The 26,261-nt window shown below is 46.3% G+C and overlaps 2 protein-coding genes across 20 annotated transcripts in view; one reads left to right on the forward strand and one right to left on the reverse strand.

Moving 5' to 3' along the window:
- The window catches only part of AKAP1 (A-kinase anchoring protein 1), a 46,215-nt gene extending 35,439 nt beyond the window's left edge, over positions 1 to 10,776 (reverse strand). For 4 of the 19 annotated variants that reach the window (XR_013405718.1, XR_013405717.1, XR_013405720.1 and 1 more), the window contains exon 1: positions 10,472 to 10,656. The gene's annotated coding sequence lies outside the window, so the exon portion shown is untranslated. 19 annotated transcript variants of the gene reach the window in all.
- On the forward strand, positions 327 to 26,261 carry LOC106993983 (uncharacterized). Its single transcript, XM_077971041.1, has 7 exons — positions 327 to 383; positions 9,390 to 9,578; positions 9,646 to 9,942; positions 10,300 to 11,031; positions 16,057 to 16,189; positions 23,727 to 24,675; positions 25,755 to 26,261. The coding sequence occupies exons 1-6, from the start codon at positions 327 to 329 to the stop codon at positions 23,765 to 23,767; spliced, it is 1,449 nt and encodes a 482-aa protein (XP_077827167.1). The 3' UTR covers positions 23,768 to 24,675; positions 25,755 to 26,261.

Here is a 26,261-nt window from a genome sequence, read left to right on the forward strand (position 1 = left end):
TTTCGTGAAGGAAAAATCATCAGCACCTCCTACAAAGGTCTTCCCAATCACTTCATTTGGGGGGTAGGGGTGTGGATTTTAAAACTTTGAAGACTACGTCACACTCACCTGGCCCCTCACCTCTGGCTTTGACAACCATCTTGCTTTACAAGTGAATTCCGACAGGATTCTAAAGATGGTCACAATGCAGGTGCCAGGAATGCCTTCCTGGGTACATGGAGTTCCCGCCCACAACCACAGAAGACATTACAGAGGACTGCCCAAAAGGTATGAAATGGCAACCTGACAACAACCTTACTTAAAAGCCAGTAAAGACATCAGAAAAGATGTTGGTGTGCAGCAAAAAACCCTTCACAGCGCCTCACATGGGCAAAACCAAAGAGGTAAGACCCTGATCTTCCTAATGGCAGACTGTGAACTACGACCGCCCCAGAAATCACATAAAAGCATAGAAGGTAATTTCTATTCAACAAATAATTACTGGCACTCACAGGGAAAAGCATGGTGGGACACAAACTAATTAGGCAAGGCACTGCCCTCAAGGCACTTTCAGTCTGGGCAGGGAGTAGTGGAGACGAGGACGGAAGGAAAAAAAAAAAGCCCAAACAGGCCACCATGGTAGCTCATGCCTGTAATCCCCAACACTTTGGCATCACTGCACACCAGCCTGGGGGACAGAATGAGACCTGTCAAAAAAAAAAAAAAAGGGGGGGACCCATTTTCACCTGGTACCCAAATCCAGATCCCCACATTTACAACTTCTCTAAAAAGTAAAGCCAGACCTTCTGCTGGCCTGGCCTGGCGGAAGGGCTCCACGGGCCTAGCTGTCTGCTGATTTCAGCCACACAACTGAAGGCCCAATCCATGCCTTCAAACATGCCTGTCCCTGCATGGATCGGCTGGCTTCTTGTGGGCCACAAACCATGCACACCTTCTCAGCAAGCTACTGAACGATGGGCTCCCCCAAGACAAGGAAATCAACCAAGAAAGGAGGGGCACTGGATCCACAAATGAGACAAGAGAAGGGGAAAGGGAATTCCAAGGGTGAAGGGGAAGCAGAGCCAGGGAAGAGGGATGCGCCCAGGAGCAATGTGGAACTGTTGCGAGCACCTGGTGTGTGGAGCCACGGTGAGAGCCACTTTCCGCCAATGACAGGAGTTCCACAGCAACGGTGGAGGCTGGTGGGGCGGGGCATTGGGGGGTTAGGGAACTGGTGAGAGACAGAAAATTAAGCAAAAGAAACTAAGGAAATTAACTAGGAGAGGAGAAGTGGGGGAAAAGAAGAAATATGGGAAACTAAAAACCTTGCAGCCATAAACAAGGTTCATATTATAATAATGTATATTCTGAATAGCAACTTGACCAAAACTTGGGCTATCTCTACACTGGGATGATGAGGGAAGAAAAAAGCATAGGAACAAGCTAAGTCCTAGCTCCCACAGCAGAAAAACAAATCAGATAATAATCCTTAAAAAGAAAGAAAAGAATATTACTGACAAAGGTGGGGACAGCTGGAAGAATTGAAAGCAATGGGGGTGGGGAGCGGTGGGCAAAGGACTGTCCTTTCAAGCCTTGTACACAGTCAAAAGCCAAATCTTTCTATCCTGGCTAACATGGTGAAACCCCGTCTCTACTAAAAATACAAAAAACTAGCCGGGCGTGGTGGCGGGCGCCTGTAGTCTCAGCTACTTGGGAGGCTGAGGCCGGAGAATGGCGTGAACCCGGGAGGCGGAGCTTGCAGTGAGCTGAGATCACGCCACTGCACTCCAGCCTGGGAGACACAGCGAGACTCCGTCTCAAAAAAAAAAAAAAAAAAAAAAAAAGCCAAATCTTTCTACAAGTAATGTTTTGATAGAAAATACATTATTAAGATACATACAAGTAGCAACGCATGCTCTATTACCACGCAGCTTTATGTTTCTTATTAACCATCCTAAATTTGCATTAATGTCAACTCATCTATGCACAAACTTGTAACGCCTTACTTTCCTATTATAATAATTGATGCCAATTGTGTGCTTCAGAGACCCCCAACTGCCCAGCTGACATAATATCAAAAAGAGAGTATGCTTATTGATAGTAAGACCCTTCTGGAAGCAAGGCACTGAAGGCTAGCCAGCATCAGATGGCTGGACCTCTCAGGGCTAGTCATTTAACAAAGAGTTTAACACGTACTGTGAGCCAAGTTCACTGGGCACACAAGGGAAAGAGAGCCTTCAGGAAGCAAAGGCGGAAGGAAGGGTAGAGAGTCAAATTATAGGTAAGATACTGCAAAGGTTCAGCGACTTAAATATAAAGACCTGCAGCCTCTCTCCACAGATTGAGAGAACTGAGCCCTAAGGCTGCCCTTGCATGTGATGAATTACCTATATCCCTGTGCGTGTAGCAGGGCACCAGCTGGGAGAGTTGAGGAACGGGTCACCCAGTCCTTTTCTGTGTGCTGTGGTTGAAACGAGAAAGGCTGGATGGAGCGCTTGGAAGGGGAAGCTGCAGACAGAATGGGGCGGGAATGCCTCTTGGAAGAGGTGGCATCAGAACTGGAACACTTGAGAGCTGTGCCAAGATCTGCGGGGAGGCAGGAGGAGTGGGGGGAGAAAGTTCCAGGCAGGAAGAACATGTGCCCAAGTCCTAAGGCAGGAACAGGCTTGGCTGACTCAAGAGGCAGCAAGAGGGGAGGTGAAGATGAGGTCAGAGCATGGCTCTCAGAGAAAGGGCTCTCCAACATCACTGAGCGGAAGGCCAGTCGGACTCGCAAGAACCCCAAGGGATATGGTCCACCAAACTTTCTCCAGGGGGGAAAATGATGTGCCTGAAGAGCCAAGCGGCTTTAGTTCTTAATTAATAAGCAGAAGCTGCTTCCAGACTTGTTTTCTGAAACAGGATGCCTCTGTGGCTGGTAGCATGACAGGTACACTGTGTAAGTAAACAAGGGCTTGCTTTTACCTTCATGTTGTCAGCGAATACACTTGCCGGGAAGCCCTGCGGCCATACCATACATTAGCCTTAGAGAGCCACCACTAAGGGTAAGGGGTAGTAAGCCCTCCTTACTCTCAGGCTCCCTCAATGGAACCTGTTCCAATAAGGCAGTCCAGCCCCAGTAGGCAGACACACACAGCCTACGTAAGCCCTTGCCACTTCTTTGAATCGGACTTTGCAAAAAACAACCTTGCTCTCCAGCCAACATAAACCATAGGCAACAGAGGGCCTTATATGGCTTGAAGCTTTCTTAATCAGAAACAGATAGATGGGCTGGAGTGAGCAGCTCCAAGTTAGAGGGAAGGAGGAACACAAAAGGAGAGAAGACAGGGTGGCCTGGGGAACCAGTAAGCTTGCTGGTCAAACTGCTTGTTCACCCCTCTTCAGCTTCTGTGGCATCCCAGTAAAGAATTCTCACTGGGGGTCTATGGCTGTGCCTCCTTTCATGTTTGCATTTTGGTTTAAGCCAGAGGACACAAGGAACCAGACTGTCCACCAATCCAAACTATTAGAGACTTTTTAGTGTCCATTTAGTGGCCGGCCCTTAGGTTGGGCAACTTCACACAAAAGTGAAGTTATGGGGCCAGGCACAGTGGCTCACACCTGTAATCTCAGCACTTTGGGAGACCAACATGGAATGATCACTTGAGCCCAGGAGTCTTGAGATCGGTCTGGGCAAGGTGGTGAGACCCCATCTCTACAAAAAAAAAAAAAAAAAAAAAAATTTTAATCAGCCAGGCATCATGACATGCACCTATAGTCCCAGCTACTTGGGAGGCTGAGGCAGGAAGATCCCTTGAACCCAGGAATTCAAGGCAGCAGTGAGCTATGATCATGCCACTGTACTCTAGCCTGGGTGACAAAGCAAGACCTCGTCTCTAAATAAATGAATAAATAAAAGTTTGTAATGGGGTTATGTGGTTTCCTGAGAAATTCGCTGCTGGGGCAACAAGGGGTCCTCACTCCCCAGGCAGCAGTCCTGACACCTAGCTCCCCAGCTCCCCGGGCTGCCTCAGTCACATGCCTGCCTGCACCAGGAGGCAGGCTGGGTCCCTGCCACAGATCCAGAATAGAAAAGGCAGCCCTGGAGACCTCTTAAGCAGCCACCCCCTCCACACACCCCTTGGCAGCTTCTAGGGTGGCTTTATTCTCCTCTCTCTCCTGACGAGGCGGTGGCGGCAGAGACAGCAGCAGCTTTGGCACCAGGATCTGTCCCATACACTGCAGCCACATGCACTTGGCCCTCCTAAAAGATGCCACCTGCTAAAAATAGCACCAGCACATGCTTGGCCAGGTGAGCCACACCAAAGCCAAAGGACAAAGCAGGGAGGTTATTTGCAGCACGGCCTTTTCTCCCAGAGACAGCTAAAGGCAAAGCCGAGTATGGGTCTCCCTCCAAGACAGTTCAGGCAAGTGAGACTCACTCCTGCTCCTTTTTCTTGGGAGGGTCAGAAAGGAGGGGCAAGAAGGAGTATACAGAAGACTGAACTGTCCTTCAGATCTGTTGTCGACCCAGCCTCACAAAGACACACCCAGGCCCAGGCCAGAGAAGGGCTGGGGGCTGGGGCTGTGCTTGAACAGATCTTACTGTCTCCTCTAATCAGGAGGCCAGCTACTGCCAGGTGACAGCTTTTTGGAGGGCCAGGGGATGGTCTCGTGACCTCCAAGTGAGGTCTGACAGGTGTCCGGGAAATTAGTGACTTCAGGATTGTCTTTTACAACCAGCTCAGTCTTCAGAGCAGTTTCCCTGAGCCCTCAGGCACAGCTTTTTTTATTCATAGTCATTACTTGTGCATTTCAAAAGCACCTGATGGTTGCATAATTCTGATGATAAAATATGGCTTTGGAAAGACAGGAGCGTTAAGAGCAGGATCCTGTACTTCAGTTTCCCATAAAATGAAGATGTCCTGTAATATGGAGTAAGAATATCTCCCTCACAGAGTTGTAACGAGGCTGAAAACACTTAATAGTCAGACTCCATATGTGGGATAAATGATTTTAATCTTTTTAAAACCCAGTTTAGTTTCCTGAATGAGGATGTGGTGATAAAGGGGCAGTAAATAAGCAACAGCCTATGAGCATGGGGGACAGGGGGGCAGAGGAGGAGGTGGGGAGCACATCCCAACCCAGGCCCAAGGCCAGTCCAGCCCTCGCTGTGTCCTGGGACCAGCTTACCCTACTGGATCCTGTTTCTTCACCCACAAGCTAGATCACTGTACTAACCTCAGAGGGCTGGGAGAGAATATAAATGACATAGTTAGAAAAAAAAAAGCCACTAATATGCCAGTAGGCGCTTGTTAATACTTGTCTTTTATGCTGCCTGGCTCCAAGAAAAGAGATCTCACATTATATATATCAAAGGTCAATCTAGCAGGGTTCAAACAAAGCACACCCAGGACTAGAAGAGGGGGCATCTGGAAACAAAGAACCCCCCACCCCTACCACAACAGAACACGTTAAGATCCGCACTGTGGCCCCACTCTCCCTCAATGCCTTCTGTGAACAATGGCCCCTAACATTTAGGTGGACTGGAAAGAGCAGAATGAAAACACAACCTGGTTTAAGGGCCACACTGAGATCTGTAGGAAGTCATCAGGTGGCTGAAGGACCAAGTAACAATATGTTGACATCTGACATTTGGAGACCAAGGACAAACCAGCAAGGATCTTTATGATAATAAACCGGCTCTCAAACCAAAAGGGCTTTCTAAGGGCTTAGCGTCTGGCCCTTTGCTTCATGCTCCTATCCCCAGGTCCTTTCTGAAGGTCCTCACTCCACCTGTTTCATAACTGATTGTCCACTCCCAACTGGCGGACTAGAACTCACCTATAGTATGCCATGAAGACAACCAGTAGATAATTTGTCACCAAAGCTGTTGGGTTTATGGACTCTGGAAGACTAAGCTCAAACATGTTATGCTTTAGAGATTTACAAGTCGAGACAATTAAGCTTTTAGAGTTGGAGGAAAAAAACTTTCTTGGCCAGTACTGTCCAACAAAACTTTCCTCAAATTATGGAAAATGTTCTTGACCTGTACTGACCAGGACGGCAGCCACTAGCTACATGAGGCCACTGAGAATCTGAAATGTGGCTAATGTCACTGAAAAACTTTTTTTTTTAATACTTTGAAAATCTAATTAGTCACACAGCTAGTAGCTACCCTATAGACAAGGCGGCTCTAAGCTCCCCCCCGCCAGGACAAATGTAGGCAAATAGAGCTATCTTTAAAAATAAAAATATTTAGAACAGTAGCATACCTTAGAGCTAAGAACTTGAGATGAACAGTAAGTTGTGTTTTTTTTTCCCCCTTAAGTCTTTGACATGTACTACCTATTGAGCTGTGCTTCCCAGCCCAAACGCATCTCTCCAGTCGCCCCTGGGCATGTTTGGTCTAACTCCAAGGCTCCCAGGACCATAATCCGAATACTGATAATTCTGACCAACCCTCTTTTAGCCACTGAATAAACCAAGACCTGGAAGGCCAACCAGCCTGCCTAGAATCACAGCCAGGTTTCAGCTCTGAGAGCTGTACCAAGTCCCAGGCTCTTGTCAGCTAAGCCCAGCAGTGGAACAAGCCTCATCAGCCCTCAGTTATACATACTTTTACTTCCAGGACTCAGCTCAGGGCCCTTCTTTGCTCCCAAGTGCAACTGGGCCTTAGTGACACATGGCTCAGTGAATGCAGCCAGCCACCATTACAGAATAGGGAACACAATGTTTACCACTGACTGCTGCAAACTATCAAATCAAGCCGGAAAAAAAAACAACCAGATGGAGAAGACCCGGACAGAATGTGGACAAGGCTGCACCATTTAGTAAAATGAAAACGTTAAGGAGGCTGGGCGCGGTGGCTCAAGCCTGTAATCCCAGCACTTTGGGAGGCCGAGGCGGGCGGATCACAAGGTCAGGAGATCGAGACCACAGTGAAACCCCGTCTCTACTAAAAATACAAAAAAATTAGCCGGGCGCGGTGGTGGGCGCCTGTAGTCCTAGCTACTCAGGAGGCTGAGGCAGGAGAATGGCGTGAACCCAGGAGGCGGAGCTTGCAGTGAGCCGAGATCGCGCCACTGCACTCCAGCCTGGGCTACAGCGTGAGACTCCGTCTCAAAAAAAAAAAAAAAAAAAAAAAAAAACGTTAAGGCAAAGGACACCTTGAAATCTATTTATTGCTGGAAAGCTAGTTCTCAGAATGCTGAATGATAACACACACAATGTCAACAATCTACTTAGAAAGCAGCAGAAAGACTAGGAGAAAAGCCCAGGGATTTAAGAATATTCCTTGGTTCTTCTCACAAAAGCCATCCAGAGGACCTAGTTTTAAGTCCACACCCCTACTTCCTAGTTCCTCTACCCCTCAATTTGAATTTGTGTGACAGCCACTGAAACAATCCAGAATGACCTCCAGTTTCACCCTCACTGTATCAGGTGTGAGGATTAAAGGATTAGGGAGCCATTTGCTCGTAACTCACCTAGCACAGTAACTATGAAGAAAGACGCATCCTCTCAAATTTAGTTCCCAGGTCCCCCACTACCTGTTTCTCCAGCCAGACTCTGTCCTACTTCAAACACGCTCACTGATGAGGATTTCCACAGCCCAAGCTTAAAATTAGGTACCAAGGTCAGCAGGTTCCTTCAGTGGGATGCCACATATGATGGAAACTTAATGTTAAATGATGATAAAAGTGAAAACTGCCTGAGGTATTACACCAGGAATGAACATGGAAGAAACAGAACTTGCCCTAAGAAGCAAAACTTAGGACTAAAATACACCCCCCACCATAAAGATGAGCAACTCTCAAATAGTATGAGATGATCTCAATGGACAAGATGCCCACAGGATCCACTACCTCCCCATAGTGGAAGAAAATGCCTGAGAATGACAAGCTGAATGTATTAACTCATACCTGAAACAACTGATTTCCCCACAATAGGAAAACAGACCAAGCTACAGAGAGGCCCAGTCATTCTAGACTCACAGGTAAGATTTAGGAAAGAGGGACCTAGGGGAACTCTATGGTCAGCTCTCTGGGTACATTGGCTACAAGCTGCCTGATCTTCAAAGCCCTGAAACGCACACACAATCAAGTCATGTTGCAGGCTGGGACCAGGAGGCTAGCCAGCAAAGCTTACGGAAACCAATTTGTTTTTCCTCCCAAACAAGCTTCTGGGTCAGAGGCTAAGGAGAGGGGTGCTTTTAATAGAATTCAAGTCACTCAAGTAATTCAAGAGAAACAAAGTCAGTCTCAGGGCTTGTTTAGGGAGGAGAGGGGAAGAGCAATGCTTAAGCACCTATCACAGTCCCCAGTATCACAAATATGATCTCCATTTGTCTTTAGGACAGGAAAAGGGAATACTGTAGAGGCTTAACACCAGCCTTCCCCTAAAATATGGCTGCAACCCAGCCTATGTCCAAAGCTCAAGAATAATTTGGGTTACCAGGTAGCAAGATAAATTGCTTTTAAATATTGATGTTCAGCAACCTTACAGTGGAGACATACCGACTTCAGCACCTCAGCAGGCCACTTACAACAGACACCTCCACTGTCACCCTGCAGTGGCCAAGTGAGAATGCATTTCCTAGAAACAGCTGGGAGATGGGAGATATTCCTACAAGGAACCCCCACCTAGACGCAAATCCATTAGACCTATCTCACTCACTGGCTATGACCTGCAAGTTCTGAGGCATCATCTAACAACATGCATGAAGACAGAGCCTATTTAATTCAGTAATAGACTCGAGCTTTAGTGATTTCCATACCTGTAGGATGCAGGGGACCTCCTCTAACCTAGGGCCATATTTCAAAGAGAATACACCCAGGAATGATTATGCAGAACCTACAAAACTAGTTAGAGGTTAAAGAAGAAAGGTTCAACACAAGTCAAAAGGCTCCCAAAACAAAACTTCACTTGCTTCCTTCCAGTGCTCAGGGTCTTAAATAATCAGCAGGTGAACCACTTGAATGCCAAGAACAGAGGAATCATATAAATGATCAAGTCAGGCAGCCCTCTTCATTTCAAAGATGTTCTGTACCTTTAAGAGCAAAGTGGATGGGTGGTGCTAAGAGTCCAAGCTTTGCTTTCTAAATAAAGAGTTTTTTTTTTAAAAAAAAAAGGGGTACTAATTTGGGAAGGACTTAGCAGTTACATGAGCATGTAAGGTTACTAGTTGCCAGAATTAATAGCTTTTTGTGAACGGTGTTCCTTGATCAGTAACTAACAGATACTGTTGCACCAGGTCCAGCAGCCTAGATTTCACTGGAGACAAATTTAAACACTAAGTAACGCGCACTACAGTACGAGAAAGATACCCAGGTTAACCTCACTAATTGCCCTGCGCATACACCCTAGCCAGCTTGAGAGGCCTCGACGAGCACCTGGAGCGAAGTCCACCGGGTTTGTGTTAACCGCGGCAGGAAGGTGCCGTCACCCAGGACATCCCCCGGGAGAGGAAGATCCCGAAACGCCCAGGGCTCCCATGCCGTTCCGAGTCGCCACAGCAGGGCCCACCACGATCAGCACCTTTCTTCTCCTATCCCTCCCTGGAAGGGAAACAAGAAGACCTTCAGCTAGGGCACAAAAGAGTTGAACGCCAGAAAGCCCGCGTTCGAGGCGTCCAGCCACTGTCTCTCCTAGCACATCGTAACCCCGAAACCCGCACGGTCCCTCCAGATCGCGGACCCGGGGCGCTGGGCCGCAGGCGGCTCCGGACACGTGACCCTCGGCGTCCCCGGGCCTGAGGTCGGCAGACACCCCAGGCTGGACGGCCTCTGTCCCTCCGGACACGCCTGCGGGGGCTACGAATGCAAATCCCCCCGAGACGCCCCTGAGCCTCCAACCTCCAGACCCCAACTCGATTCGAACGGTCCCTCAGCCCGAAACACGGTTGGATCACAACCGGCGGATGTCCCGGCCCATATTCCCGGTTCCCCTGGCTCGCCGCACGGAACTCCCAGGGGCGAGCCGAGGGTGAGAAGTTGGGTGAGGCTCCATAAGTGAAGGGGTAGCTCCGGCTCAGACTGTGTACACACGACCTTTGAAAAGTAAACGCCCGCGGGGCTGGGCGACCTTGGGTGGGACGCGCTCGGGTCAGCCTGGCAGGCGGGTGTGCGCGCTCCGGTAAAGTTGAGGCGCAGAGAGGCGACCCGGGCGCCGCGCCCTCGCCCCCCGCCCCCGAGGACAGTGACGCGCGTGGGGAGGACGGCGCGGCCGCAGAGCGCCGCCCAGAACCGCGCACACGCGATCTGTCAGGAGCCCGCCGGCAGACAACCGGCGGGGGAGGAGGAGAGGGAGCGCAGGCGAGGGAGGGAAAGATGGGCCTGACAGCGCGCGGCGGCCAAGAGCCCCCAGGACACCTCTGCGTCCGGAGCGTCCCACCCCCGGGGTACCTGGAGCGCGCGTCGCATCCTGCACCTGCACCTCAGGCTCCCCATCGCCCTGACCCCGACGCCTTCGGGGCTCCGGCAGGGGGTCCCCGGCGCAGCCGCCCCCGACCTACCAGCTCCTCGGCGACCGTCGGGGTGCGGGGTGCGGAGTCCGCACGCCGCTGCCGGCCCCCGGCTGTGCCCCGCGGCCCGGCCCGCAACGCCGCTCTTCCGCAGCTCCCCCACGTGCTCGCCCAGGCCGGTGGAACACAGAGACATTAAATACTGGAGACTAGCGGCGACGTGCCCGCAGCGCGACGCAGGTCCCGCCCCTCGCCCTCGTGCCCCCGCGCTCCCGAGCCCGCCCCGCTCACCTGCGCGTGCGCGCCGCCGGCAGCTCGCGGCAGTGCCTCCGCCGCGCCTCTGCCAGCTGCGCCAGAGGGGGCGCGGTCTAAAGCGCTGGGCTAACATCCAGCCGCCGCCCCGAGCCGGGTCTTGCTCGAGCTCTCGCGAGAGGAGCCGTCATCTCGTCGGTGCCCGGCGGAGGGGCCGGGCGGGACGGTACAGAACTCGGAGGACCATTGATGCCCTGCCCCGCCAGCCCAGCACCGGTTCTGCCGCCTTAGCTCGAAGGGTCAGCCAGGCCATCTCCTGCCTCGGGACGGAGAGCGCCCTGGAAAAGGCAGAGGGGCCGGTGAGGAGCAGGGCTTCACTCGCTTCAGGGCTTTGAGCTTCCCTGTGACCGTCATTTCCTTGTAACGTATAATTGAGTTGGCCATTAACAATTGCTCAGTTAGCTGCGTAATGGTGAAACCTGGTACCCCTCAAATGCAACTTTCTTGCCCGTTTTTACAACTTGATGTCATCGAAATGAAACACTTTTCTCTGAATTGGTTTGGGTTGTGGAATGATTCTTGCAGAGATAGTCACGGTGAGTCACTATCTCTGCCAGGAACTTGGGAAAATAAATTCCCCCAAAATAAATGGAGAGGGTAGGGTTTTGACTGGTCAGCCCTGCTCTCATCCTTAAAACAAAGTGACTTTAAATGAGCATTTCTTTGGCCAAAATATAGAAAATAGATAATGCTAAGAACTAACAATTACTTGGGAATATGCTTAATCTTCACTAGTGATCAAATGCAAATTTAAATGACAGATGCCATTTACTATAATGAGATTTAAGTCAAATTCATATATATATGAATCCCAATTGCATGGTGTGGTAGATGTCAGGAAAGAAACAAATAGGAAACTGACATAGGAAAGAAAGAAAAAGAGCCCTGTTTTAGGTCCTGTGGTCAGAAAAGGCCTAAAGTGAAATTTAAACTGAGACCTATTGGATGAGAAGGAACCAGCCTTGCAAATTGTATATGGGCATAAGGGTTGGAGGAGTATTCCTAGCAGATGCATAACACAGGAAAAGTAGGAAGCAACTTCTGGTAAACTGGAAGACCAGTGTGGATGGTATGTATTGACGGAGGCAGTGTCAGGAAAGGAGATAAAGAGGATCGTTTCTTGTCTTTGTTTTTTGGGGGAATAGGTGCCTGGGCTGCCTTAGTAAATACTTAGTATTTGCCACAGTAAATAGTGAAGCTTGGATTTTATTCTACTCTGCTTAGTCCCAAAGCCAGTCATGACTCTACCTCAGGGCCTCCCTCCACATGGAATATTCTGCAAAGCTCACTCTCTCACCTCTTTCAAGTCCTTTGCTCAAAGGTCAGCTACTCAGACTCAGTGAAGTCTCCCCTGGACTCTCTGTTTTATTTTATTTTATTTTTTATTTTTTGAGAAGGAGTCTCTGTCACCCAGGCTGTAGTGCAGTGGCACCATCTCAGCTTACTGCAACCTCCACCTCCCGGGTTCAAGCGATTCTCCTCCTTCAGCCGCCAGAGTAGTCCCACTACAGGCACGTGCCACCATGCTCAGCTAAATTTTTTTGTATTTTTAGTAGAGATGGAGTTTCACCGTGCTGGTCAGGCTGGTCTCATACCAGCGGACTTAGGTGATCTGTCCGCCTTGGCCTCCCAAAGTGCTGGGATTACAGACGTGAGCCACCACGCCCGGCCTGGACTCTCTATTTTAAATTGTAACCACACACACACACGCAAACACACATAAATTTCCCATCCCTCACCCCTTCTTTCCTTCATAACCCTTACCCCTGTCTAGACTTCATTATTTCATGAGGGCAGAGATTTTTGAGGGCCTGGTAAATAGAAGGTGTTCAGTAAAAATGTGTTTCCTGAATGAATAGGAAGCTGTTAAGTAGAGAGTGACATAATATAATTTCTGTTTTTAAAAGCAAGCTGTAGCTGCTGTGGGAAGAACAGATTAGAGGGAGACCAGTGTCGAATCAGGGAGAGTAGTTAAAGAGGATGCTGGACGTGGTTCGGGTAAGAAATGATGCTAGTTTCAGCTAAGGATTATGCTCTGGGGATGAAGACACTGCTTTGGACTTAAGATATATTTTGAAAGAGCAGCAGACGTACTCATGTTAGTGGTGGTAAAGAAAAAGGAACAACAAATGATGATTTTTCTGGCTTGAGTTACAATGTGAACTGGGGTGCAACTTCCTGAGAAGGAGAAAACGTGGGGCAGAGAATTGTTGGTGTCATTTTTGACCCATTGTTTTTGTGACATCGAAGTGCAAGTGGTAATTAGGTTGGATATGCAAGTCTGGAGCTCAGAGGAGTGGTCTGAATGGGAAATACAAATATGGTTTGAAAATCACGTTTAAAAAGATATTTTAAACAAAGACAATGTTAGGCTGGGCACGGTGGCTCACCCCTGTAATCCCAGCACTTTGGGAGGCTGAAGCCGATGGATCACGAGGTCAGGAGTTCAAGACTAGCTTGGGCAACATGGTGAAACCCAGTCTCTACTAAAAATACAAAAATTAGCCGGGCGTGGTGCACACCTGTAATCCAAGCTACTCGGGTGGCTGAGGCAGGAGAATCATTTGAACCCCCGGGATCAGAGGTTGCAGTGAGCTGAGATCGCACCACTGCACTCCAGCCTGGGCGACAGAGCAAGATTCCATCTCGGGGGAAGAAAAGAAAAGAAAATGCTTAGCAGTAGTGCAGGTAGGAATAGAAAGAAACTGAGAAAATTATGTCCCTGGAAGCATTGGTAGGAAAGAAAAACAGGGAGATGGAAGGAGTAAAAGAGGGAGATGGGGCTATGAATATGGTTATGAGAAGGAAAGACAAAGACCGGGGTGAATGAGAGAAATATGTCAGTCATACCCAATGCAAGGGGACATGGGCACAGCCTGCCAGAAAAAAGGAATGAGGGAAGAAAGGAATGAGCATGTTAACTGGAATACTAGAGAAAGTGCAAGATACAAGTCAAAGGGGGACAGGTGAGAAAATAGGATTGACTATAATCACCATTAGACCTCAACCCAGTACATGTGGTTGAGGAAGTATCCACAAGGTCTGAGCAGTTCCAAGGTCACTGAGGTGGGCCTAATAGAAGATCTGTAGCTAGAGGAATGAGAAGAGAGGTGAGGATGGAAGGTGATCCTAGGAACTTGGCCATGAGGAAAATAAGATAACATTGTTAGGCTTCAGCTTTGTCAGCTCAAAAATGGGCAAGGTCTGCTTAAGGCAGGAATTTTAACCTAGGATGCATGGGAATTTAACCTGGGACATCAAGGATGTCCACAACACCCTGAAATCATTTGCATGGTCTTATAAATATGGCATTTTTCTGTTCAGATTAGTTATGGATCATTTCTATCAGACTCTAATCCTGACCTTAGCAACAACAACAAAAAATTAGAATCTGGTGAATAGAGCAAAACATTCCATCCAAAAAGGAACATGTCAGCCAGAATAAGAAGGTAAAAAATAGAAGGATTCAAAGGAGACCAAAAAATAAAAATAGAAGAAGTAGTAAGTGTCTGTGAAAGGAAGAAGGTATCCAGTCTCATTTAATCAAGAAGCTGGGCTCTCTGAGAAGTCAAACTGGTCAGATCTGAAACCAGTGCTATTATTCATTTAAATTATATGACCCAATCCTCTCACTGTGACTCTGTACCCACCCAGCAGCCTTCTGATCATTCTCACTAAGGAGAGAAGCCGTGATCGGACCGATGAAAGGCACTGGTCCACCAATACATTTTTATCATTATAAATTACATAACCTACCCTCTCTCATTTTTTGTATCTTGTACATCATGTGAATATTTTTAGTATGAGTCAGCTTTCAGTTCTGGGACTTGAACATGGTGAAGTTTCTGAACCTGTTTTAAAGCTTAGTGAGGGCTTGACACAGGACCATGGGAAAATCCATCAAGGTAAATGTCATGTTGTGAGTCTCTTTTAAAAAGGTAGCTAATTCTCATGCATCTAATCCCAGCACTTTGAGAGGCCACGGCAGAAGGATCACTTGAGCCCAGGAGTTCAAGACCAGCCTGGACAAAATGGCAAAACCCCATCTCTACAAAAATTTTAAAATTTAGCTAAACAGGCTGGTAATTGCCTTTAGTCCTCGCTACTTGCAGAGCTGAGGCGGGAGGATTGCTTGAGTCCAGGAGGTTGAGGCTGTAATAAGCTATCATCACACCACTGCACTGTAGCCCAGGCAACAAAGTGAGACTGTCTCAAAAAAAGAAAAAACAAAAACAAAAAACAGCTAGCTCGTTTTGAGCTGGGCGCAGTGGCTCATACCTATAATCCCAGAGCTTTGAGAGGCAAGGCAGGAAGATCCCTTGAGGCTAGGAGTTCAAGAGCAGCACGGGCAATGTAGCAAGACCGTATCTCTACAGAAAATTTTAGAAATTAGCTCAATATATGGCCAGGTGCAGTGGTTCACACCTATAATCCCAACACTTTGGGAGGCTGAGGCAGGAGGAGTGCTTGAGCCTAGGAGTTCAATACCAGCTTAGGCAACATAATAAGACCCTGTCTCTACAAAAAATAAAAAACCTTAACTGGGCATGGTGACACTCGCCTGTAGCCCCAGCTACTCAGGAGGGTGAGGTGGAAGGATCTGCTTGACTCCAGGAGGTTGAGGCTGCAGTGAACAGTGATTGTGCCACTGCATAGCAGCCTGGGCAACCCAGTGAGAACCTGTCTCAAAAAAAAAAAAAAAAAAAAGCTGGATGTGGTGGTGCATTCCTGTAGTCCTAACTACTCCAGAGACTGAGGGGGAGGGATGGCTTGAGCCTAAGAGTTCAAGGTTGCAGTGAGCTACGATCATACCACTGCACTCCAGCCTGGGCATATCAAGACTCTGTCTCAAAAAAAAAAAAAAAATTAGTCCGTTGGTTTTCTTCTCTTGGCAGTCCCTCCAATTTCAGGGGCACATGTTTGAGAAATGCCCTACTTTTCTATTGGAAGCATCTACATAAAGAACTTTTTTAGTGCTAATAAAGATGAACTGCCTCCTTTATATGTATACACTGAAGGAGCCCTCCCACACTCCACCCCACTCCCAGTTCTCTTAAAATGGAGACGCATTTGGTTATGCCCCAGGACCATGTGTGTCTGCAGGGAAGAATAAATAACCCACTCCTAGAAAAGTCAATGGAAAGAGCTGGGGAATAACAATACTAATGGCACTTAAGTAACTAAGGTTTAATGAGCACTTAATGCCCAGCACCATGCAGAGTCCTTTATCCTAATACTCCATCAACCTCAATACTAGATACTCTTGTTATCTGTATTTATTTCTGTATCACAGCAATCTGTATCACTGTATTTCTGTTTCACAGACCTTAGTCACACAACAGCAATGGCAAGATTTTCACCCAAGCAATCTGACTTGGAACCCATGGATTAACCAACTCACTATACTGCCACTGGAGGCAAATCCAGAGACCAAGGGAGCAGTTTATACAGAAACAGGTCTGTTACGGGTGGAATTATGTCCCTTCAAAAAGAATGTTGAAACCCTAACCCTCAGTACCTCCGAATGTGACCTTATGTGGGAACAGGGCTATTGCAAATGTCGTTAGTTAAGCTGAAGTCATCTGGGATAGGTTAGACCCCTACTCCAATGTGACTGGCATCTTTATAAGAAGACAACCAGGCTGGGCGCAGTGGCTCACGCCTGTAATCCCAGCACTTTGGTAGGCCAAGGCGGGTGGATCACAGGGTCGGGAGATCGAGACCATCCTGGCTAACACGGTGAAACTCTGTCTCTACTAAAAATACAAAAAATTAGCACAGCATGGTGGCAGGTGCCTGTGATCCTAACTACTTGGGAGGCTGAGGTGGGAGGATCACTTGAGCCTGAAAGGTTGAGGCTGCAGTGAGCTGTGATGGTGCCATCACACTCCAGCCTGGGCGAATGATGTTTTGGTCTGGCATGGTGGCTCAAGCCTGTAATCCCAGCACTCTGGGAGGCTGAGGCGGGCGGATCACGAGGTCAGGAGATCAAGACCGTCCCGGCTAACATGGTGAAACCCCGTCTCTACTAAAAATACAAAAAAATTAGCTGGGCGTGGTGGCGGGCACCTGTAGTTCCAGCTACTTGGGAGGCTGTGGCAGGAGAATGACGTGAACCCGGGAGGCAGAGCTTGCAGTGAGCCAAGATTGTGCCACTGCACTCCAGCCTGGGTGACAGAGCGAGACTCCGTCTCAAAAAAACAGAAGACAGGCCGGGCGCGGTGGCTCAAGCCTGTAATCCCAGCACTTTGGGAGGCCGAGGCGGGCGGATCACAAGGTCAGGAGATCGAGACCACAGTGAAACCCCGTCTCTACTAAAAATACAAAAAATTAGCCGGGCGCGGTGGCGGGCGCCTGTAGTCCCAGCTACTCAGGAGGCTGAGGCAGGAGAATGGCGGGAACCCGGGAGGCGGAGCTTGCAGTGAGCCGAGATCGCGCCACTGCACTCCAGCCTGGGCAACAGCGTGAGACTCCGTCTCAAAAAAAAAAAAAAAAAAAAAAAAAAAAAAAACAGAAGACAACCATGTGAAGGCAGGGAGACACAGAGATGGCACCATGTGAAGACAGAGAATTGAATTAATGTATCTATAAGCCAAAGAATGCCAGATTGCCAGCAAACCACCAGAAGTAAGGAAGAGGCAAGGAAGGATTCCCTTACAGGTTTCAGAGAGGGAGCATGGCCCTGCTGACACCTTGATTTGGACTTCTTCCCACTAGAACTGTGATACAATAAATTTCTGCTGTCTTAAGCCACTCAGTTTGCAGTATTTTGTTACAGAGGCCCTAGGAAATTAACACAGTGCCCTTCTTTCTTGAACCATGGACAGCAGTTGGTAAAAGGGAATGTGATGTCATTCAGAATGTGATAAAAGAGGGCTGTCCCCTGCCTCCCCTCTGAACCTCAGGTGCCCTGGCTTCCCGGGGCAGGAGCCCCATCCAAGGGGCTGTGATGAAGGGGCCAGGCATCATTACCACCACATACTACTTGGGAATTTTTTAGCTAGCTATTTAAGATCCTGATTCTGGTTCTGTTTAATGGGTGGCTGTCAGGAATATGGTTGGCCATATTTCCCAGCTTCCCAGAGCCCTCTCCATTCTTCCCAGCTTCTTCCAATTGCAATTTAGTTTAGAAATGGAGCCTAAGAAACTCTGCAGACTCTTTCAGGTAGGGTGAAGTTCTGTCCACAGCCAATTTAGGTCCTTTAACTACAGCAAGGTTCATGCATATAGAGAAGCAATTAAATCATCAAACAGTGTTACTTACCTCATTTGAGTCCATGGGAGATATCTTCTGGTCCAACTATTGAGATCCTCCTGGAGGCCACCCAACCATGCTGGATGCCTGTGTATGGGCATTTGAATTGCTTGAATCTGTAGGGAAACTGCAGTGAACCCTTTCTGGGTGAGGTTTGTAATCTCATGTACAGTATTTGTTTTGTTAGTTTTCATACCCTTAGGCACACAGGTGCAGCTGAGATGGTCTGAAACAGCAAGACCCAGAAGTCTCACAGAACTGCAGGGAGATAGGAGCTTCCCTGGGGATGAGACATTTGGCCAAGGTGACCTAATGCCAGGAGTGATGGGTCAGAGTACATAGCAATATGAGACCTTGGACACTGCACCCAAATTTTCCATTGCCGCCAACCTCCACACACCCCCTGCTATTCCTCTGGAACCATTTTCTGGCTTTACCTATTCTAAAACCTAGCAAATTTCTTCGTAATCTCTGTCTCCCATTTGATCAGGCATACCAGTTTCCCACAGATGAATGCATTCTACCCGGGACTGCCATGAGCCTATTCAGTGGCATTATGCAAATTAGGCAACAGGTGTTCCACTCCCTAGACAGGCACAGTCCTGTGCGAAGCTTCATAATGAGTGGAGTGCAGAAGCCCAGCCTGGATTTCAGCCCCTACTTGCCCTTGGGTTGGATGCCCATGTGGAGGGCTTGACCTGCATGACCCTCTGAGACACTTTTGTAGTTGGGGATGAGTCCTAACAGAGCTACGGCTATCTACCATGACACAACCAACCAGACCTCTTAGGGTTTTGTGCACACACTGCAATGGCTTCATTCATTTAATTGCTGCAGAAGCCTAAAGTATTGCCTTGCCCAGCACAGATACTTTAAAAACACTTGTTTGGTGACAACCCTAGAACTGATATCAAGATTTTTGCTTACGGTTGGGTGCGGTATCTCATGCCTATAATCCCAGTGCTTTGGGAGGCTGAAGTGGGAGGATTGCTTGAATTCAGGAGTTCAAGACCAGTGTGGGCAACATAGCGAAACCTTGTCTCTACTAAAAATAAAAATAAAACAAATTACTTGGGCATGATGACATGCACCTGTAAGGGATGTCAGCTACTTGGGAGGCAGAAGCGGGAGAATCACTTGAGGTTGGGAGATCAAAGCTGCAGTGAGCTATGATCGCACAACTGCATTCCAGCCAGGGCAACAGAGTGAGACCCTGTCTAAAAAAAAAAAAAAAAAAAAAAAAAAAAGACCATTGCATAGTGTTTAAGACACTGGGCTCTGGGAATATTAATCAGTACAACCACTTTGCACAACAATATGGGAAAACTCTAGTAGACTTAAAAATGTGTGTAAACTGCAATCCAGCAACTGGACTCCTACAACTGTTACTGACCTGCTTAGGGAGACATGTATACAAATGTCCATTGAGACATTGTAATAGCAACAAAAAAAAATTTCTTTCTGGAAACATTGTCCATCAACAGGTGAATGACTAAATAAATTATGGTGTAGTCCTACAGTGAAATATTACATAGCATCAAAAAGCTACATATATTAACATGGATGAATCTCAAAAATGTATTTATTGACTGAGAAAAAGTCATTTCGGGCACGGAAGGGTGTAAACAATATGATTCCTTCTATGTAGTTTTTTAAAACCCACAAAACATTGCCTGTGAATGCATGCATATGTTGAAAAAACAAAAACAGGCCTGAGTTGCCTGTCATGAGTGTCACCAGATTCAGGTTGAGAGTTATCTTGGGATCAAGGATAAAGGAAGAAGAGAAGGATATAGATCAGTTGAAGTTCACTGTGTACCCTCCCAATGGCAAGTACACAAGGAACTTAACCTGAATCTGTAATATTTTATTTATTTAAAAGCACTGTAAAGACTTGAAGCAAATATAAAAGGTTAAGGCTTTGCGGAAGCAGAATTACATTGGTGTGTGTTGTATTCATCTCTATAGTTATTTGTGTGATTGAAATGTTTTATAAGAAAATACTTTCTCTTTGCAACATGGGGTTTGAATCTGTGCTGGCCGCTAGCAGTGTGACCTCAAGCAAGCTACCTAGCCTTTTAGTTTCCTCATCTGTGAAATGAAGATAATCAAAGGACCTATTTCTTGGGATCATTGTGAAGATTAAATGAAATAATCTATGTAAAATACTTTGCACAATGCTGAGCACAAAAAATAAGAGCTATTATTCCATTTCAAGTGCTTTCATCAATCAATCAAGAGCAAGTCAAAGCTCATTCAACAAATATGTATTAAGCAACTCTTCTGTGCCAGGCCTTGTGTAGAAGGCTGTGGTTACCAAGGTAATTTACACCTAATCTGGTAGGGAAGGGAGACATGTACATAAATTAAGGCTGAGTGCAGCAGAATCAGTGTCATGATAGAGGTTAAGTGCTAGGTGGCATGAGAGGTGGTAAATGCCAGTGAGTTTTATTCTGCTTGTGTTAGGGTTAGGGAGGACTGGACATATTGCTGATACTCTTTCTGCATCTGGTTTTCACCAAAATAAACCCTATTGCTTCAGTTATTTTTGTTGCATAACAGAGTACCTCAATATTTAACAGCATTTAAAACAACAGCTGATTCTTAGCTCATCAGGGATGGTTTGTTTGAGTTCCAATGTTGCCAACTGGGTGACTTAACTGAGGATAGAGGATCCAAGATGGTGACAATCATGTCTAGAGCCTCAGCAGTGATGGCTGAAAAAGCTGGGCTGGCCACACATTTCTTTTTTCTGTGGTCTCTCTAGAAAGACTGGTCCTCTTTACCTAGTGGCTTGGGGCTCCAAAAAGGTGAACCCTGAAACCGTCAGACCTAAGTCTGGGTGTGATGTAGTGATGCTGCATTCTATTGGTCAAAAATAGTCACAGGCCAGCCCAGACTTAAGAGGAGGGTCAATAGACCACCTCTTGATGGGAGAAGCAGCAGGACATTGTGGACATCTGTAACCTATTGCATCTATTGTGTCATATTCCATTTTACAGCCAATTTATGAATTAGGAGGCACCTAGCTGGTGAGATTTTGGGACTGCTTTAGGAATCAATGGTGTGAAATTTATTAGGTTGGTGCAGAAGTAATTGCGGGTTTTGCCATTGAAAGTAAACTATAAGGCCGGGCATGGTGGCTCACGCCTGTAATCCCAGCACTTTGGAATGCCAAGGTGGGTGGATCACTTGAGGTCAGGAGTTCGAGACCAGCCTGGCAACATGGTGAAACCCCGTCTCTACTAAAAATATAAAAATTAGCTGGACATGGTGGCACACACCTGTAATCCCAGCTACCAGGGAGGCTGGGACAGGAGAATCGCTTGAGCCTGGGAGGCAGAGGTTGCAGTGAGCTAAGGTCGTGCCACTGCACTCCAGCCTGGGTGACAGAGCAAGACTTTGTCTCAAAAAAAAAAAAAAGTAAAGTGTAATGGCAAAACTCACAATCACTTTTGCACCAACCTGGTAGCATAGCAGCAGTTGTAAAACACAGGGTTCATTCTGATTCAAGCAGCAAAGAAAGAAAAAAGAAAACAAAAAAAAATTTTTTTAAGTTTTTAAAAAAGATGAAATAATAAAATTTTAAAGCCCAACAATACAGGGTTCAAATCCACATTACAATACTAACTCACTGTATAACCCTTGGGCAAGGCATTAAACCTCTCTTCCCACCCTCGTCTCATCTGTGAACTGAGGAGCAGCAAGATCTAACTTCCTAAGGTTATTTGAGAATTATTGAATATATATTAGAATTATAGAATTATATAATAGAAAAAATGCAAGGAAAGTGCTGACCCATAGAGGATGAGATGGTCAAGCAGTGCCATAGTACTATTCTTATTAATAGGCTTCTTGCCTTTCTTCTTAGGTAAGGTAATATGACATCTATTTGGAGTCATTTATTGATTTGTCATGGGAAAACCCAACAGACTTCTAGTATTGTCTGCCCCTCCCTGAAAACCTCAGCAGTTATGTCATGGAGTTGGGGCATGGCTTTATGAATTTGTTCGACCTTTTGGGAAGCAATTTAGTAATCATTAACAAGAGACATAAAAAACGTTCATCTCGGCCGGGCGCGGTGGCTCAAGCCTGTAATCCCAGCACTTTGGGAGGCCGAGACGGGCGGATCACGAGGTCAAGAGATGGAGACGATCCTGGCTAACACGGTGAAACCCCGTCTCTACTAAAAAATACAAAAAACTAGCCGGGTGAGGTGGTGGGCGCCTGTGGTCCCAGCTGCTCGGGAGGCTGAGGCAGGAGAATGGCCTGAACCCAAGAGGCGGAGCTTGCAGTGAGCTGAGATCCGCACACTGCCCTCCAGCCTGGGCGACAGAGCGAGACTCCGTTTCAAAAAAAAAAAGTTCATATCCTGTGACCCAATAACCAGACTTCCAGAAAATTATCCCAAGGGAATTGGTTCAAAACAAAAGCAAAGTCCATACATATCAAGCTCCTTAGGGCAACTAAAAATAGAGAAGCAGCTTAAATGTCTGATAGTAAAGGAATGGTTAGCTAAGTTATGATACAAATAAATACATGTTGGAATATCATGCAATTGCTAAAAATGACAATTATTACTGCATGGTAGCAGGGAAATTTAAAAAAATAAAATGTTAAGTGACAAATTCAGAATTCCAAAATTTCTCTATATGAACGACGATCAGAGCCAGACATGGAAAAAACATCATTTGTTTGTGTTTGGAAGGTTGTTCTGTTCTGTTTTGTTTTGTTTGTTTTGTTTTGTTTTGAGACAGGGTCTGACTCTGTCACCCAGGCTGAAGTGCAGTGGTGCATTCATGGCTCACTGCAGCCTCAACCTCCTGGGTTCAAGTGATTCTCCCACCTCAGCCTCCTGAGGAGCTGGGACTACAGGCATGAGGTATCACACCGGGCTATTTTTTTTTGGTCAAGACAAAGTCTCCCTATGTTGCCCGGGCAAGTCTTGAACTCCTAGGCGCAAGCTATCCTCTTGCCTTGGCCGCCCAAAGCACTGGGATTACAGGCATGAGCTGTCACTTCTGGCCGGAACTGATTTTTTTCTTTAAAAATATTCTTTATTGTTATTTTAAATCGAAGTCAGGAAAAAAATATAGGCAAGACCACTTTGAAAGATGATTTATTTAAAAGGAAAGGCCACATAATAAACGCCAGAGAATGAAGTCCAGAGAATTTAAAAATACAAGTGCTTAGGCTTCTCAGTGGAGATTATAATTCAGAGGGTCCCAGTTGGGGAAAAACCTGTATTTTTTCAGAGCTCCTCAAGTAAGTTTGATGTGAGACCCACTAAGGTAGACACTCATTATTATCCTTTCAGATAATGTAATAAGCACCCTGATCAGAAATAGCAATTCAAGGAAAACTTACATCATCACAGCTTTTTTTTCCCCAATAAAATATGTTCCTACTTGTGGAGCTTTTATATTTCCATTTATTTAGTTGTACTCTGTCAAATTTTTAGCCTTTGTACATAATGCAGAACACAGAAAGAACAGCTTTTGATAAAACACTTGTGGTTCTGTATAATGTAAGGAAAAACACACAGCATGACAGCTGGTGGCCTAGGGTTGAGCAGGAAGGGAAACAGAAACAGAAAATGTGATCTCAACATCGGTTAAGAGATACTGATGGGAATTCCAAGGATAACCTCCCACTGAGACCAGCTGTGACGCTTTGCTGAGGAACAGACATACTGGGTAGCCTCATGAGATGTAATGTGCATGTTTTTCTTTCTTTCAGATGCCGGCATTAACCCACAGGGAGTTATTGTTACAGACTGAAGAACAGAAAAAGAAAAAGCCAGATAGAGCCTTATTCCACCCAGCTTAGCTTCCATAGAACATTGTGAATGAGAGAGTAGATTCTTGAGAAAATCCTGGAGTTACCCAGTTTTCATGACTCGTTTCGTTAGACCATCATTTCCCAAACTGTGTTCTTTATAAAAAAGCAGTTCTTCAGAAGGCTGGAAAGTATTGTTTGGAAGGGGGTTCCATGATGAAGTCAGTTTGGAATGCAGGGTTTACCCAATTTTGAGAAGTTTCTTTGCAGGACTTCTCAGGGCCTTTGTGAATCTCCAAGAAAAGAATGTAGTATGAAAGATGAAAACTTTCTCCTGGCTGATGGAACACACATTGCAAAGCACTTCTATAGACCAATATGATTTCCAGTAAGAGCTAAATAAATTTTGTCAGTTGTTAAGGCATAAAACATTAATATAGGATATTACAGTCCTAGGCTTGCATTACTTAATTTGGATTTTTCACCTAAGAAAAATTAACTTTAATGTGAAAAATTAGGAGACAATATAGAGAAAATTCAAGAGCCTCTCCAGATAAATTCTTAGAACTAATGACAAAGTTCTCTAAAGTTTCTGGATATAAGATGCCTGGGATGCTGGAGGGGGAAATACTTTCTTATTTATTAATAGCAAGCAATTAGAATAATATTTTAAATACCATTTATAATAGTATCAAAATCTATAAAGTATCTAGGAATAAGTCTAATAAAATATGGCCAAAACATTCATGGAGAAAACTTATAGCCTTTATTTAAAGACATAAAATAATTCTTAAACAAATGGAGACATTATTAAATATGTTTATGGATGGAGAGACTCAATGTAGTAAAGATGTAATCTTCTCCATCTTTCACTTCCTTTGCTTCCTAATTAAGACTTATATCGCTTTTGGCTGGGCACAGTGGCTCACACCTGTAATCCCAGCTCTTTGGGAGGCCAAGGCTGACAGATCGCATGAGGCCAGGAGTTCGAGACCAGCCTGGCCAATAAGGTGAAACCTTATCTCTACTAAAAAAAATAATAATAATAGCTGGATGTGGTGGTGTGTGCCTGTAATCCCAGCTACTTGGGAGGCTGAGGCAGGAGAATCACTTGAACCTGGGCAGCAGAGGTTGCTGTGAACCAAGATTGTGCCTCTGCATTCCAGCCCGGGCAACAGAGCAAGACTCCATCTAAAAAAAAAAAAAAAAAAAAGACTTATATTTCTCTTCTCACCCTTCTTTCACTGTCAGAATGTCTCCTGCCCATCTTAGCAAGCCTCTAGTGAGACACATTTTGGAGCTCCATCTAAAGATCCTCAATAGTAACCTGATGTTCGTAAGGTTTCTAGTGAAGTACAAAAAGCTCTCAAGCCGGGTGCGGTGGCTCACGCCTGTAATACCAGCACTTTGGGAGTCCAAGGCGGGTGGATCACAAGGTCAGGAGATCTAGACCATCCTGGCTAACATGGTGAAACCCCGTTTCTACTAAAAATGCAAAAAATTAGTTGGGCTTGGTGGCGGGTGCCTGTAGTCCCAGCTACTCGAGAGGCTGAGGCAGGAGAATGGCGTGAACCCAGGAGGTGGAGCTTGTAGTGAGCCGAGATTGTACCACTGCACTCCAGCCTGGGGGACAGAGCATGACTCCATCTCAAAAAAAAAGCAAAAAAAAAAAAAACAAAAAACAAAAAACTCAATGCATTTTAGTGTAATATCAGATTCTTTTTTTATTTTTTTTGAGACAGAGTTTTGCCCTTGTTGCCCAGATGAGTGCAGCAATCTCAGATCACTGCAACCTCCACCTCCCGGGTTCAAGTGATTCTCCTGCCTCAGCCTCCCGAGTAGCTGCAAATACAGGCATGCGCCACCACACCTGGCTAATTTTTGTATTATTAGTAGAGACAGGGCTTCACCATGTTGGCCAGGCTGGTCTCGAACTCCTGACCTCAGATGATCCACCCACCTCGGCCTCCCAAAGTGCTGGGATTGCAGGTGTGAGCCACCACGCCCGGCCTGTAATATCAGTTTCTATGAAGGGCCTATGTAACTTATTTGTGTTCTCCAACTACTAGATATGTCTTTAGATGTGTTAGCTAGAAAGGGCTTTTTAATGCTCAAAATTGCCCAGTTTAATTTTACTAAATGTAGTGTAGTAGATGTAACTGGAGGTAGTTTCCTGGCTTACAATTCTCCCAGCAGCCACATTCATGCTACACTTTTTTCTAATGATAGGCTCAATTCCAAATCATGGAGGTGGGCAAGTGACCCAGGTGGATCAATGATAATGCCTCATTCCTCTAGCCTGTGATTAGTCCACGTGGTGGACGCATGACCCAAGCTGGGCTGATCAGCCTTTCCCCATGGAGGGAAGAATAAAGCTAACAGGAAAAGAGCAGCAGAGATAAGAGACTGACAGTTTTTAAATTCCTGGCTCTAGTCACTCCAGCACTTTCATGGTTTGAGAACATCAGCCAATAAAGGCCCCCTTTTTTGCTTAAA

This window comes from Macaca mulatta, chromosome 16, assembly GCF_049350105.2.
Source record: "Macaca mulatta isolate MMU2019108-1 chromosome 16, T2T-MMU8v2.0, whole genome shotgun sequence".
NCBI classification, from domain to species: Eukaryota; Metazoa; Chordata; class Mammalia; order Primates; family Cercopithecidae; genus Macaca; species Macaca mulatta.